Genomic DNA, 16,580 nt, shown 5'->3' with positions numbered 1-16,580 from the left:
TCATCTTCAGCCAGAAATGCCGAGTGGGTGATCCATCTCGTCCTCCTCCTGCGGTCCCCACCATCACAGATGCCAGTCCAGCCAATTTTATTCACTCCACGTGATATCTTGACTCCTCAGATACTGAAGCAGCCCGTGGCCATATGCAGCAAGACCTGGACAACATCCAGGCTGGGACTGATAAGTGGCAAGTAACATTCGCGCCACTCAAGTGCCAGGCAATGACCATCTCAAACAAGAGAGAATCTAACCATCTTCCCTTGATGTTCAATGGCATTACCATCACTGAATCCCCCACTGTCATCATTCTGGTGGTCACCATTGACCAGAAACTGAACTGGACCAGCCACATAAATACTGTGGCTACAAGAGCAGGTCATAGATTGGAATTCTGCAGCTAGTAACTCACCTCCTGACTCCCCAATGCTTGTCCACCATCTACAAAGGCACAAATCAGGAATGTGATGGAATACTCTCCACTTGCCTTGATGGGTGCAGCTCCAACACTCAAGAAGCTCCACACCCATCCAGGACAAAGCAGCCCGCTTGATTGGCACCCCATCCACAACCTTCAACATTCACTCCCTCCATCACCAACGCACAGTGGCAGCAGTGTGTAGCATCTACAAGATGCACTGCAGCAACTCACCAAGGCTCCTTTGACAGCACCTTCCAAATCCACAACCTCGAAGGACAAGGGCAGCAAATGCATGGGAACACCACCACCTGCAAGTTCCCCTCCAAGTCACACACCATCCTGACTTGGAACTATATCGCCGTTCCTTCACTGTTGCTAGGTCAAAATCCTGGAACTCCCTTCCTAACAGCACTTTTAGTGTACCTACACCAGAATAACTCCAGCGATTCAAGAAGGCAGCTCACCACCACCTTCTCACGGGCAATCTGGGATGGGCAATAAATGTCGGCCTAGCCAGTGACACTCACATCCAGTGAAAGAATAAAAAAAAGCAGGCTTTATAAATCATCAGCTTGGTCCAAAAGGTCAGCTTGATGTTATCCCATGCGTGTTGCATGAGCCGGCCAAAGGTCATAGGATATGATGAGAAGGATACAAGAGGCAGTTAAAATGATGATTCATGGAATAAGATGTTATAGTTATGAAGAAAACCTTGTTTATTTAACGGGGCTAACTGGGAACAGAAAGAGACTTTCAAACTTATAAAAGGTTTTGAGGCAATAAACAGTGAGAGATTGTTCCACTGTTTGGTGAATCAGTAACCAGGGCCACCAATTGAAGATTATCAGCAGAAGAAGGAAAGAGGAAATTAGACAGATCTTTTTTCAATGCAGTGTGTTTATTAGAATTGGAACGTAGCCTTCCCATACACAATGGCCTAGACATTTGAACAGCCCAAACCCATAGGGATGCAGTGAATGATTCCTACACCTGGAGGGAAAGGCCTGAGGCACATGGGATATTGGGCCTTGGACCTCATTACCACTGAACTGGTGTGCTCTGGCCACCTAATGCGTGACCTCAGGCAACTCACTGGCAAAGGGGACTCGAAAAGCGGGTCACTGTGTCACCAGCAACCCTCAGCTAAGTCCTTAAAAAGGGAATGGCAACAGTCAGGGGCCACAGGGTGTGATCGGGTCAGGAGAAAGGCTAGCAGACAGCAGTGATCAGGAAGAGCAGAGCCAACAATGAGGGAAGTAGTGGGTGGGGGTAAGAGTGGGGATAAAGTTTGCAATTGGGCACGGGGGTACCAAGCAGTTTTAATGTGGAGTTGGGAGGAGCATCCCTCCTCCCCACTCTTTACATTCAGGTCAGTATATGTTAAGCACTTTCTTTGCTGGTGGTGGCCTGCTGTTAGGCTGCAAGTGGACCTGGTTTTCCTGAACATGGCCAGCACTAGCACCATCTGCCTCAAGGTAAACCAATATTGCCGGGGGCCTCAAACAGGGTCTGAGCTTTTATTTGCACGTGAAAAGGGTTTAACATCTGTTTCAGGCTCGGGCTCCGGACTTCTGTTCTTTATGCCTCTTTCAATATGGCGGGCTGTGCACCAACAGCTGCTAATGAGGCTTGGGAGATGGGTAGTATCTGGGGTTACAATGTTTGAAGAATGGCCATTTGGACAGCTGTTGGTAGGCATGAGGCAGTACTGAGTCAGTGGCCTCAGGAGGTAGCAGCCAAAATAATATTTTCCAATGGAGTGGATGGATCTTGTAGACACACATGCCTTCGATCATTGCCCATCACTATGGTTTAATTAGCAGTGCTGTTAATAGTTATTTGTATCATAAGCACCTTCAGGTGCTAAATATTGAATTACACTGCAAAAGCAGAGCTGATAAGATGAGGCTTGCTGTACCTTAGAGACTTAACAATACAAGGGTTTGAAAGTGGGCAGGAACTACACAATTAGCAAGTAAGTAAATAGTGGACTCACCTGTTTTGGATATCCTACCCACACCTCCCTTGTGTCATAAAACCACGGCTTCTGCAACAGAATAGGAAAATACAGCATGGGCGTCTTTATCCAAAAACTTCAATAACCTGCATTAAGTGTGCACTAGAATAGACAATAAAACCCAACCTCATCTTTACAATCAAAACACCAGAGAAAGAACTAGTATTTCTACAACACTTCAGTGGGATGTCCCACATGGCCTCACAGCCAATGAATTAGTTTAAAATACTCTCATTGTGCCTCATAGGATAATGCAGCGTCCAACTGGTGCAGAATTTGAGTGTGTGTGCACTGAGTCCAGTATAGGCTGTCTGCTTCTAAACCATCTGCGTGGACAGTGACCAGCTGAGACCACGCTTTACCATTTTCACAGGAATGTACATCAATATGGACCAAAGTAAACAGGGCTTAGTTAAAACAATTTGTGCAACAAAAACAGCAATTTGCATTTATATAGCACGTTTAACATAGGAAAACACACCAAAGTGCTTCACAGGAGCTAAATCTGGCAGAAATTGATACTGAACCAAAGAAGGAACCCAATTTCAAAAAAGGATTCAATAACCATCCTAATTTAAATATTATAATAAAGGTTTTTAAATGTTTCCAGCACGCAGTATTCCAAATGTGGCCGAACCAAAGTCTTATACAACTGTAACATGACCTGCCAACCCTTGTACTCAATACCCCGTCCGATGAAGGAAAGCATGCCGTATGCCTTCTTGACCACTCTATTGACCTGCGTTGCCACCTTCAGGGAACAATGGACCTGAACACCCAAATCTCTCTGAACATCAATTTTCCCCAGGACTTTTCCATTTACTGTATACTTCACTCTTGAATTGGATCTTCCAAAATGCATCACCTCGCATTTGCCCTGATTCAACTCCATCTGCCATTTCTCTGCTCGACTTCAATGCCAGGAGCATCCGGAATAAGGTGGGTGAGCTTGCAGCATGGGTTGGTACCTGGGATCTCGATGTAGTGGCCATTTCGGAGACATGGGTAGAGCAGGGGCAGGAATGGATGTTGCAGGTTCCGGGATTTAGATGTTTCAGTAAGAACAGAGAAGATGGTAAAAGAGTGGGGGGGTGTGGCATTGTTAATCAAGGAGAGTATTACAGCGACAGAAAGGACGTTTGAGGACTCGTCTACTGAGGTAGTATGGGCCGAGGTTAGAAACAGGAGAGGTGAGGTCACCCTGTTGGGAGTCTTTTATAGACCTCCGAATAGTTCCAGAGATGTAGAGGAAAGGATAGCGAAGATGATTCTCGACAGGGGCGAGAGTAACAGGGTAGTTGTTATGGGGGACTTTAACTTTCCAAATATCGACTGGAAATACTATAGTTTGAGTACTTTAGATGGGTCAGCTTTTGTCCAGTGTGTGCAGGAGGGTTTTCTGACACAGTATGTAGACAGGCCAACCAGGGGCGATGCCACATTGGATTTGGTACTGGGTAATGAACCCGGCCAGGTGTTAGATTTAGATGTAGGTGAGCACTTTGGTGATAGTGATCACAATTCGGTTAGGTTTACCTTAGCGATGTGCAGGGACAGGTATATACCGCAGAGCAAAAATTATAGCTGGGTGAAAGGAAATTATGACGCGATTAGGCAAGATTTAGGATGCGTAGGATGGGGAAGGAAACTGCAGGGGATGGGAACAATCGAAATGTGGAGCTTATTCAAGGAGCAGCTACTGCGTGTCCTTGATAAGTATGTACCTGTGAGGCAGGGAGGAAGTTGTCGAGCGAGGGAGCCGTGGTTTACTAAAGAAGTTGAAGCGCTTGTCAAGAGGAAGAAGGAGGCTTATGAGACGTGAAGGCTCAGTTAGGGCGCTTGAGAGTTGCAAGCTAGCCAGGAAGGATCTAAAGGGAGGGCTAAGAAGAGCAAGGAGAGGACACGAGAAGTCAATGGCGGATAGGATCAGGGAAAACCCTAAGGCTTTCTATAGGTATATCAGGAATAAAAGAATGACTAGAGTTAGATTAGGGCCAATCAAGGATAGTAGTGAGAAGTTGTGTGTGGAATCAGAGGAGATAGGGGAAGCGTTAAATGAATATTTTGCGTCAGTATTTACAGCAGAGAAAGAAAATGTTGTTGAGGAGAATACTGAGATTCAGATTTTGTGACGGGTAGGTCGTGCCTCACAAACCTTATTGAGTTTTCTGAGAAGGTGACCAAACAGGTGGATGAGGGTAAAGCAGTGGATGTGGTGTATATGGATTTCAGTAAGGCATTTGATAAGGTTCCCCACGGTAGGCTATTGCAGAAAATACGGAAGTATGGGGTTGAAGGTGATTTAGAGCTTTGGATCAGAAATTGGCTAGCTGAAAGAAGACAGAGGGTGGTGGTTGATGGCAAATGTTCATCCTGGAGTTTAGTTACTAGTGGTGTACCGCAAGGATGTGTTTTGGGGCCACTGCTGTTTGTCATTTTTATAAATGACCTGGAAGAGGGTGTAGAAGGGTGGGTTAGTAAATTTGCCGATGACACTAAGGTCGGTGGAGTTGTGGATAGTACCGAAGGATGTTGTAGGGTACAGAGGGACATAGATAGGCTGCAGAGCTGGGCTGAGAGATGGCAAATGGAGTTTAATGCAGAAAAGTGCGAGGTGATTCACTTTGGAAGGAGCAACAGGAATGCAGAGTACTGGGCTAATGGGAAGATTCTTGGTAGTGTAGATGAACAGAGAGATCTTGGTGTCCAGGTACATAAATCCCTGAAGGTTGCTACCCAGGTTAATAGGGCTGTTAAGAAGGCATATGGTGTGTTAGCTTTTATTAGTAGGGGGATCGAGTTTCGGAGCCACGAGGTCATGCTGCAGCTGTACAAAACTCTGGTGAGACCGCACCTGGAGTATTGCATGCAGTTCTGGTCACCGCATTATAGGAAGGATGTGGAAGCTTTGGAAAGGGTGCAGAGGAGATTTACTCGGATGTTGCCTGGTATGGAGGGAAGGTCTTACGAGGAAAGGCTGAGGGACTTGAGGTTGTTTTCGTTGGAGAGAAGGAGGAGGAGAGGTGACTTAATAGAGACATATAAGATAATCAGAGGGTTAGATAGGGTGGATAGTGAGAGTCTTTTTCCTTGGATGGTGATGGCAAACACGAGGGGACATAGCTTTAAGTTGAGGGGTGATAGATATAGGACAGATGTCAGAGGTAGTTTCTTTACTCAGAGTAGTAGGGGCGTGGAACGCCCTGCCTGCAGCAGTAGTAGACTCGCCAACTTTAAGGGCATTTAAGTGGTCACTGGATAGACATATGGATGAAAATGGAATAGTGTAGGTCAGATGGTTTCACAGGTCGGCGCAACATCGAGGGCCGAAGGGCCTGTACTGCGCTGTAATGGTCTAATATTCTAATATTTTAATATTCTAAAAAACTCTCCAGTCTATCTATATTCTGCTGTATTCTCTGACAGTGCCCTTCACTATCTGCTACTCCACCAATCTTAGTGTCGTCTGCAAACTTGCTAATCAGACCACCTATACTTTCCTCCAAATCATTTATGTATATCACAAACAACAGTGGTCCCAGCACGGATCCCTGTGGAACACCACTGGTCACACGTCTCCATTTTGAGAAACTCCCTTCCACTGCTACTCTCTGTCTCCTGTTGCCCAGCCAGTTCTTTATCCATCTAGCTAGTACACCCTGGATCCCATGCGACTTCACTTTCTCCATCAGCCTACCATGGGGAACCTTATCAAACACCTTACTGAAGTCCATGTATATGACATCTACAGCCCTTCCCTCATCAATCAACTTTGTCACTTCCTCAAAGAATTCTATTCAGTTGGTAAGACATGACTTTCCCTGCACAAAACCATGTTGCCTATCACTGATAAGCCCATTTTCTTCCAAATGGGAATAGATCCTATCCCTCAATATCTTCTCCAGCAGCTTCCCCACCACTGATGTCAGGCTCACCGGTCTATAATTACCTGGATTATTCCTGCTACCTTTCTTAAACAAGGGGACAACATTAGCAATTCTCCAGTCCTCCGGGACCTCACCCGTGTTTAAGGATGCTGCAAAGATATCTGTTAAGGCCCCAGCTATTTCCTCTCTCGCTTCCCTCAGTAACCTGGGATAGATCCCATCCGGACCTGGGGACTTGTCCACCTTAATGCCTTTTAGAATACCCAACACTTCCTCCCTCCTTATGCCGACTTGACAGAGAGTAATCAAACATCTGTCCCTAACCTCAACATCCGTCATGTCCCTCTCCTCGGTGAATACCGATGCAAAGTACTCGTTTAGAATCTCACCCATTTTCTCTGACTCCACGCATAACTTTCCTCCTTTGTCCTTGAGTGGGCCAATCCTTTCTCTAGTTACCCTCTTGCTCCTTATATATGAATAAAAGGCTTTGGGATTTTCCTTAACCCTGTTTGCTAAAGATATTTCATGACCCCTTTTAGCCCTCTTAATTCCTCGTTTCAGATTGGTCCTACATTCCCGATATTCTTTCAAAGCTTGGTCTTTCTTCAGCCTCCTAGACCTTATGTATGCTTCCTTTTTCCTCTTAGCTAGTCTCACAATTTCACCTGTCATCCATGGTTCCCTAATCTTGCCATTTCTATCCCTCATTTTCACAGGAACATGTCTCTCCTGCACGCTAATCAACCTCTCTTTAAAACCCTCCCACATATCAAATGTGGATTTACCTTCAAACAGCTGCTCCCAATCTACATTCCCCAGCTCCTGCCGAATTTTGGTACAGTTGGCCTTCCCCCAATTTAGCACTCTTCCTTTAGGACCACTCTCGTCTCTCTCGTCTTTGTCCATGAGTATTCTAAAACTTACGGAATTGTGATCACTATTCCCAAAGTAGTCCCCTACTGAAACTTCAACCACCTGGCCGGGCTCATTCCCCAACACCAGGTCCAGTATGGCCCCTTCCCGAGTTGGACTATTTACATACTGCTCTAGAAAACCCTCCTGGATGCTCCTGACAAATTCTGCTCCATCCAGACCTCTAACACTAAGTGAATCCCAGTCAATGTTGGGAAAATTAAAATCTCCTATCACCACCACCCTGTTGCTCCTACATCTTTCCATAATCTGTTTACATATTTGTACCTCTATCTCACGCTCACTGTTGGGAGGCCTGTAGTACAGCCCCAACATTGTTACCGCACCCTTCTTATTTCTGAGTTCTGCCCATATTGCCTCACTGCTCGAGTCCTCCATACTGCCCTCAGATGATTGACCTCCAATAACCACAACCATCTTTCTTTGTGCTAGGTACGATTCCAACCAGCAGAGAATTTTCCCCGATTCCCATTGACTTCAGTTTTGCTAGGACTCCTTGATGCCATACTCGGTCAAATGCTGCCTTGATGTCAAGGGCAGTCACTCTCACCTCACTTCGAGTTCAGCTCTTCTGTCCATTTATGAACCAAGGCTGTAATGAGGTCTGGAGCTGAGTGGCCCTGGTGGAAGCCAAACTGAGCATCACTGAGCAGATTATCGCTAAGCAAGTGCTGCTTGATAACACTGTTGGTGACACCTTCCATCACTTTACGGATGATTGAGAGTAGACTGATGGGGCAGTAACTGGCCGGGATGGATTTGTCCTGCTTTTTGTGTACAGGACATATCTGGGCAATTTTTCACATTGTCGGGTAGATGTCAGTGTTGTAGCTGTACTGGAACAGCTTAGGTAGGGGCATGGCTAGCTCTGGAGCACAGGTCTTCGGTACTATTGCTGGAATATGGTCAGGGCCCATAGCCTTTGCAGTATCCAGTGCCTTCAGTTGTTTCTTGATATCACGTGGAGTGAATCGAATTGGCTGAAGACTGGCATCTGTGATGCTGGGAACTTCAGGAGGAGGCCGAGATGGATCATCAACTCGGCACTTCTGGCTGAAGATTGTTGTAAATGCTTCAGCCTTATCTTTCGCACTGATGTGCTGGGCTCCCCCATCATTGAGGGTGGGGATATTTGTGGAGCCACTTCCTCCAGTTAGTTGTTTAATTGTCCACCACCATTCATGACTGGATGTGGCAGGACTGCAGAGCTTAGGTCTGATTCATTGATTGTGAGGTCGCTTAGCTCTATCGCATGCTGCTTCCGCTGTTTAGCACGCAGATAGTCCGGTGTTGTAGCTTCACCAGATTGACACCTCATTTTGAGATATGCCTGGTACTGCTCCTGGCATGCCCTCTTCATTGAACCAGGATTGATCCCCCGACATGATGGTAATGGTAGAGTGGGGGATATGCCGGGCCCTGAGGTTCCAGGTTGTGGTTGAGTACAATTCTGCTGCTGCTGATGGGCCACAGCGCCTCATGAATGCCCAGTTTTGCATAACTAGACCTGTTCGAAACCTATCCCATTCAGCACGGTGATAGTGCCGCACAACACGATGGACAGTATCCTCAATGTGAAGACGGGACTTCCTCTTCACAATGACTGTGCAGTGGTCACTCCTACCAATACTATCATGGGCAGATGCATCTGCAGCAGGCAGATTGGTGAGGACGAGGTCAAGTATGATTTTCCTTCTTGTTGGTTCCCTCACCACCTACGCAGACCCAGTCTAGCAGCTATGTCCTTTAGGACTCAGCCAGCAGTGGTGATGGACATTGAAATCCCCCACCCAGAGTACATTTTGCGCCCTTGCCACGCTCGGTGCTTCCTCCAAGTGCTGTTCAACATCAGCTGAGGGGGGTGCAGTAGGTGGTAATCAGTAGGAGGTTACCTTGCCCATGTTTGACCTGATGCTATGAGAGTTCATGGGGTCCGGAGTCAATATTGAGGACTCCCAGGACAACTCCCTCCCGACTGTATACCACTGTGCCGCCACCTCTGCTGGATTTGACCTGCTAGTGGGATAGGACATATCCAGGGATGGTGATGATCGTGTCTGGGACATTGTCTGTAAGGTATGATTCTGTGGATATGACTATATCAGGCTGTTGCTTGACTAGTCTGTGGGACAGCTCTCCCAACTTTGGCACAAGCCCCCAGAGGTTAGTAAGGAGGACTTTGCAGGGTCGAGAGGGCTGGGTTTGCCAATGTCATTTCCGGTACCTACATCGATGCTAGGTGATCCATCCAGTTTCATTCCTTATTGACTTTTTAGCAGTTAGGTACAACTGAGTGGCTTGCTTCGGCCTTTCAGAGGACATTTTAAGAGTCAACCACATTGCTGTGGGTCTGGAATGACATGTTGGCCAGACCAGGTAAGGACAGCAGATTTCCTTCCCTAAAGGACATGAGTGAACCAGATGGGTTTTTACAACAATCGACAATGGTTTCATGGCCATCATTAGACTAGCTTTTTAAATTCCAGATTTTTTTTGTATCCCACCAATGATGCAGACAGTCTCTGAACCACTAACATTATGACATGAACTGACTGCTACATCAACCACAACTTGTTTCCAGACATGACCCCAAGGTTTGGTATCCTATACATTAGGCACTGGGTTAGTGTGTGGTTTAAACATTGAAAGTTCAAGAGTGCCTTTACTGAAGGGAATTTTGGGGTAGGACCAACATAGTCTTATTATCATGGAGCAATCAGGGTGAATGAGAGTCTTGGGCATTTTGCAATCAGAGATTTCAGGTTGGAAAACCATAAACTGTGCCCAGAGTTTCCACCTTTGGCAGCTGGTGAGGGAGGTTGACCACTAATGGAGCTGAATCATCAAATTAACCCCTGGGTTAATTCCAGAACACCAAGGAAACTGTGGGAAACGGGTGGAAGTTCAGCACCATAGTGTTCCACACACATGCAGTAGCCGTGGGGACATGCAGGACCCCTTCTCAACATCTAAAGGACAAGGCCTGGTCCGATCTAACAGGTGGGCCTCATTAACATCATGGCAGCCAACTGCAGCTCACTGGCATTGGGCCCAGAGACAGCCAGGCCAGTCTCGGGTGGAATCCCAGGTGATACTGGGACCCAAGCGATCTCTGCGGGGTCCAGAGGAGCAGGAATGGCCAGTCCAGCCTCCACAAAGTTAGTTGTTAGGCTTACCTTTCAGGGTGTCTGCTGGATTCCGCCAGGTTTTACTGAATGGGGTATCCATGGCAGATGCCCAGTTCAGTGGGCAATTTAAGTAATGTGGGGCCATATCTAGGACTCCAATTTGCATAAATTTATGAATTCCAACTGAAGTCAGACAAATACCTCAGGCACCCAAGAAAACAGATGGTTGGGGTCGTTGGAGGCCAATTTTCTCAGCCTGAGGACATCACTGCAGGAGTTCCTCAGGGTAGTGCCCCAGGCCCAACTGTCTTCATCAATGACCTTTTGTAACTCTTCAGATGCTGAAGCAGTCTGTGCCCGCTTGCAGCAAAGTCTGGAAAACATCCAGTCTTGGGCTGATAAGTGGCAAGCAACATTCGTGCCACACAATGGCAATGACCATCTCAAGCATGACAGAATTGAACCACCTCCCTTTAACATTCAATGGCATTACCATTGCTGAATCCCCCACGATCAACATCCTGGGGGTTACATTTGAGCGGAAGCTGAACTGGACCAGCCATATAAATACTGTAGCTACAAGAGGAGGTCAGAGGCTGGGAATTCTGCAGCGGGTAACTCACCTCCTGACTCCCCAAAGCCTGTCCACCATCTACAAGGTACAAGTCAGGAGTGTGATGGAATACTCTCCACTTGCCTGGATGGGTACAGCTCCAACAACACAAGAAGCTCAACACCATCCAGGACAAAACAGCCTTCTTGATTGGCGCCCCATTCACTCCCTCCACCACCGACGCACAGTGGCAGCAGTGTGTACCATCTACAAGATGCACTGCAGCAATGCACCAAGGCTCCTTAGACAGCACCTTCCAAACCCACGACCTCTACCAACTAGAAAGACAAGGGCAGCAAATACATGGGAACACCATCATCTGCAAGTACCCCTCCAAGTCACACACCATCCTGACTTGGAACTATTATCGCCGTTCCTTCACTGTCGCTGGGTTCCAATCCTGGAACTCCCTCCCTAATATCACTGTGGGTGTACCTGCACCACATGGACTGCAGTGAGGGCATCTTACCAGTACCACCTCAAGGGCAATTAGGGATGGGCAATAAATGCTGGCGTTGCCAGCAATGCCCACATCCCAAGAACGAATACAAAAGTAAATAAAATAACCACATGGCAGGAAATGCATGGCAAATGTACCGCATGGATTTTAACTCCAATCTTGCCTCGTTTCTGCCAGGCAGAGAGTGTTATAATTGCTCCTAATGTATCAAAGTTAAACATTGCTAAAACTCAATAGTATTAAGTTGCTAACACATACTTACTGTATGTCAAAGCGCGAAGTGAAATTACTTACATCAATCAGGACAGTAATGCCACCAATAAACGCCAGGAAATAAAACGTACATCGCCAGCTGGAAAACAAACCATTTATACCTTAAACAATTTGCTTCAAAACAACACTGACTGCAATGGGACAGTGTATGTCACTCACACAACACAGAATGAGGTCATTCAGCCCATCGTACCTGTGCCTGTCAATTGAAAGACCGATCTAGTTCCACTCCTCTGTCCTTTCCCCATAGCTCTGCACATTATCCCCATGGCAATTAAAGCAGTGCTACACAATGAGTTCAGGCCCAGCTGGTAAAGAACAACCAAATCTCCAGAATATAAGCCACATTGTGGGAACAAGGTTGCTCAGCTCTGCCCTACTCATTAAAGGTGCAGGCCAGGTCCTTTATCCAGCTAAAATAAATGTAAGATAACACAAATGTTGGAAACGTAAAACAGAATGAGGAAGGGCTGGGGACACTCAGCCGGTCAGGCAGCATCAATGAGCACGGGATAGCAGACACCTCCCTTATCAACCCTTTCCTCAGGAAGATTGTCTTCTCAACAGTGGTTGCCCAACTGCTACAAATACCATCGGCAAAATGGGATGTATTATGGACGTGAGGCTGAATCAGGGATGAGGAATTGATGGAATGTGCGAAATGCGCTCAATCATGTTGTTGATGGTCTGGGAAATGTTGGTCTGGTCACTGGGTTTATAGTAATAAAACAAAGTAGGCCATATAACCAACATAATAGAGTGATTAGGAGAGATTGAGATGAGCTAAGTTCATCGCACTGTCTCTGGACTGTTATTCTGACATCACTTTTATGTATCGTGATTTTTTGGTAGTATGCATAGAATGGAAAGATCAAAGGTAGAACTAGTGTAAGAGTTCTGGTGAACGACTGTATGTTGGACACATACTGGAGTGTGGAGTGTGATGTACCTGAGTACTCATGTTTGATCATGTAATATGGACTCAATAAAGATACATGTAGTCATACTGGAATCATGAAAAGTGAAGTCTCAAAAACAACCTCATGCTGTAGTGTTACAACTGATGTATGTGTACTCTGGTGTTTAAAGTAATCAAAGCGAATTAGAACAACAAAGCAGTCCAACAGGTTATACTAATTTCACAAGAAAAAGGGGATTGGATTAGCAGTGTTAGAGAAGGATTCTATCCACTAGAAACATAGGACTGTGTGCAAGGTTTGGATAAAGACAGAATCCATATGGGCAGAATTAAGAAGGTAGGGAAATGGTACAATTCTGTGGGGGTTTTTTTTTTACAAGTTGCCACACAGTGGAGATGAGACAGGGGTAGAACTGTGAATGGATCAGACATATGCAAGAACAATGCAACTTTAATACTGGGTGATAAAAACTATCCCAGCACAGACTGGATAAAGATAATGAAAGAAGACAAAGTGGAGAACACTTTAGAATGTATGTAGGACTGCTTCCTATATGTGTCCAACAAGGAAAGGTGCATTACTTAATTTAATCCTTGGAAAGGAACTGGGAAAATTGTGAATGTAGGAGAACATTGGGAAATGGCAAACACAACATAATTAAGTTCAAAGTAAGAACAAAAATAGGATAATGAGCAGTCATTCCTGAAGGGTAAGGCGCGACTGAATCTAAGTATGGGGGAGAAATTGGTCCTCATCATGCCCATTGTTTGGGTGAAAAAGTTGAGGGAACTGAGCTACCGGCATAGCTACGGGCATAATCTCCCCAGTTGTACAGTAGCTGGCACACTGGCAACTAGCAACTTCAATTCTGGTCGCCACACTACCAGAAGGACATGGAGGCTTTGGAGAGGGTACAGAGGAGGTTTACCAGGATGTTGCCTGGTCTGGAGGGCATTAGCTATGAGGAGAGGTTGGATAAACTCATTGTTTTCATTGGAACGACGGAGGTGGAGGGGCGACATGATAGAGGTTTATAAAGTTATGAGCGGCATGGACAGAGTGGATAGTCAGAAGCTTTTCCCCAGGGTGGAAGAGTCAGTTACTAGGGGACATAGGTTTATGGCGCGAGGGGCAAAGTTTAGAGGGGATGTGCGAGGCAAGTTCTTTACACAGAGGGTGGTGAGTGCCTGGAACTTGCTGCCAGGGGAGGTGGTGGAAGCAGATACGATAGCGACATTTAAGAGACATCTTGACAAATATATGAATAGGATGGGAATAGAGGGATACGGACCCCGGAAGTGCAGAAGGTGTTAGTTTCGGCAGGCATCAAGATCGGCGCAGGCTTGGAGGGCCGAATGGCCTGTTCCTGTGCTGTTCTTTATTCAATGTGTCAAGGGCACTTGCCTAAAGAAGGCATCAGGCCCCTGACTGACCTATTCACAGGCTTTCACTCGTTTTAGGGTTCCGCTGCCAGGGAGAGGATAGGAGAAATAAATTTGCACAGAGGGAATGCATTGTGACACAGAGTGGCTGAGACAGAAATCATTGTATCTTCTAAGGAAAATTTAGACAGATTTTTGAAGTGCAGGAATATACAAGGCAATGGGGAGAGAGTGGGATAGTCTGATTAGGTTTGGATTGCTCTAGCAATGAACCAACACAGAACCAATGGGCCAAATGGCCTCCTTCTTGGTAAGTAAACCTTTGTGGTTTTGAGAGTCATTTTTCTCCTAATTTACTCCTGCTCATTGTCTCTCTAGCTCAATTGGTATACAGGTGACCATTTCCCAGGTCCTTGCAAAAGTCATTCTCCAGGAAGTTATCTTGGTATCACTTTTGTGCCCACCTCCATGTGGCAAGGTCCCAAGCCTGCATTAGCACAAGCCAATCAAGACCAGGATCCACTATGTGAATGCTTGAGGGTGCTGGCACATCAATATGTGGCATGTGAGAAGTTCATCATGAACTTAGAACCAGTGACTTCTCCCCCTGATTCAGTGGGTGCGACTAAGACATTTCTCCCAGCAGGTTCAGTGTTAAGCCTGCTGGGGTGCGGTGCAGGCATGAGGATTCTCTGTGTCCCCAAGACAGGGAGTGGGACAGTCAGTGAATCAAGGTTTCTCCTCCAATATCCAGTGATCGCTGCTGTGCATGGAGAACAGGCCTAGTGTTGGCTGCAATGTCACCAACAGTTAAACATAGTGTTGATAGTCGCTGTGAGGACCCATAGGTGAAGTTAAGTACAGGGCAGCTGCTGCTCCTGTGTGGCTGTTTAGTTATTTATAGAGATACAGCACTGAAACAGGCCCTTCGGCCCACCGAGTCTGTGCCGACCAACAACCACCCATTTATACTAACCCGATAGTAATGCCATATTCCCTATCACCTACCTACATGAGGGACAATTTACAATGGCCAATTTACCTCTCACCTGCAAGTCTTTGGCTGTGGGAGGAAACCAGAGCACCCGGCGAAAACCCACGCGGTCACAGGGAGAACTTGCAAACTCCACACAGGCAGTACCCAGAATCGAACCCGGGTCCCTGGAGCTGTGAGGCTGCGGTGATAACCACTGCGCCATTGTGCTCAGGATGAGGCAGCAAAACTAGTAGAAGACAGGAAAATAAATCTGTGCAGTTAAATATTCAAACTGCTAAGACTGCCAGTTATGGGAGACAGCTCCACACTTACTCTCCCACTTCAGTCTCAATAAATTATTCATTTAATTTTGAAACAATGGGAATCTAATATCCCTTCTGAACAGATGGTGTGTGCGATTAATGCACAGCCTGCTGCACTGAAGAGGAAATTTAGAGGTATGGGGTCAAATCAAATGTCCCCAATTTGTCTTAATCTCCCTTTGAGTAATAGCAGTGCACTGTTTCAATTGCCAATTTATGGTCACAGATTGTGCACTGATTGTTCAATTTTCTTTTGCATACTAACATTGATTTTTACAGTCTCTGTAGCATTTAGTTTATGTGACACAAGCCATTAAACCTCCTATTGATAAAACTGCTCAACTCCTGCTTCTCACCCAAACCACTGAAATGTCCGAGAGCGTGTCAATTCACCAACTTAATCCTGCAAAAAGGACACAGGGAATTCCTGTATTGGGGGAGGAGGGTGAAAGTCTTCTTTGCTGCTGACACAAAACGTGCAATCGCGGGTGGGCAAAGCATTTTGCAGCTACCCGATTACCATGTCCCTCAACATCGCTCGAAAAGAGAACTGAACAGGCTTTAAAACCTGGTGATTCATAACTGCTTATTTTGTGAGACTGCGGTAGACCAGCCCCCACCATGCAGTCTGGGGTGGGTTTGCGCATTGTGAGCATGCCTTGAGGGGTGAGTGCTACATTTGCAGCTGACCTGGGAAGCAACCCCAACGTGTGAAAGGTTCAGACAGTTAAAAGGACAGCTTTCAGTCAGTGCTGATGAATGGTCATCGACCTGAAACGTTGGCCAGGATTTTATCTGGGTGATGGGGGTCTCGACGTTTGACAAAAGCAACACATAGAACCCCTCTTCTGTGGAAGTCCCGCCGAATCAAGTGCCAATAAGGCATTTAACTGGACAGCGGTGGGACTTCCATGGGATCAACACCCTGGTGACAGATGTCCCACCCTCTCAAAACTGCCAGCCAATCAGAGGCCGGCAGCTCTTTAACTGAGCAGCACCACCGCAGAGGTGGTGGCTGCTGCTGGTAATGCAACAACCTGAGGCCCAGGAGTGGCGGACACAGGTCCCAGGTAGGTCAGGGTGGGAGGGGATTGTAGGAGGTACAGCAGCAAGAGCAAGGGGGTGGATCTCAGCAGGCCCCCCTCTTCCCAATGCTGGGCCCCTGGTACAAGCACTAAGTGCCTTTTAATGAGGGGACACCCCCCCAAACTGAGGTGGAAAGCAGCCCATACGGTTTCTCCTGCCAT

At 46.5% G+C, this 16,580-nt stretch overlaps 1 protein-coding gene across 13 annotated transcripts in view; it reads right to left on the bottom strand.

Annotated features, from left to right (window-relative positions):
* The window catches only part of cers3a (ceramide synthase 3a), a 202,395-nt gene that overhangs the window by 111,673 nt on the left and 74,142 nt on the right, over positions 1-16,580 (bottom strand). For all 13 annotated transcript variants that reach the window (XR_010969695.1, XM_068017697.1, XM_068017696.1 and 10 more), the window contains 2 exons: positions 11,754-11,811; positions 2,415-2,465 (listed from right to left, as the gene is read on the bottom strand). Coding sequence is in view for 12 of the 13 variants with exons in the window: in XM_068017697.1 (XP_067873798.1) it covers positions 2,415-2,465; positions 11,754-11,811 (109 nt within the window). In the remaining variant the exon portion in view is untranslated. The remainder of the gene's footprint in view (positions 1-2,414; positions 2,466-11,753; positions 11,812-16,580) is intronic.

The sequence above is a fragment of the Heterodontus francisci genome, chromosome 38 (assembly GCF_036365525.1).
Source record: "Heterodontus francisci isolate sHetFra1 chromosome 38, sHetFra1.hap1, whole genome shotgun sequence".
Classification (NCBI taxonomy): Eukaryota; Metazoa; Chordata; class Chondrichthyes; order Heterodontiformes; family Heterodontidae; genus Heterodontus; species Heterodontus francisci.
Note: the sequence above shows the minus strand (reverse complement) of the source record. Positions and strands in the feature narration are given on the sequence as shown.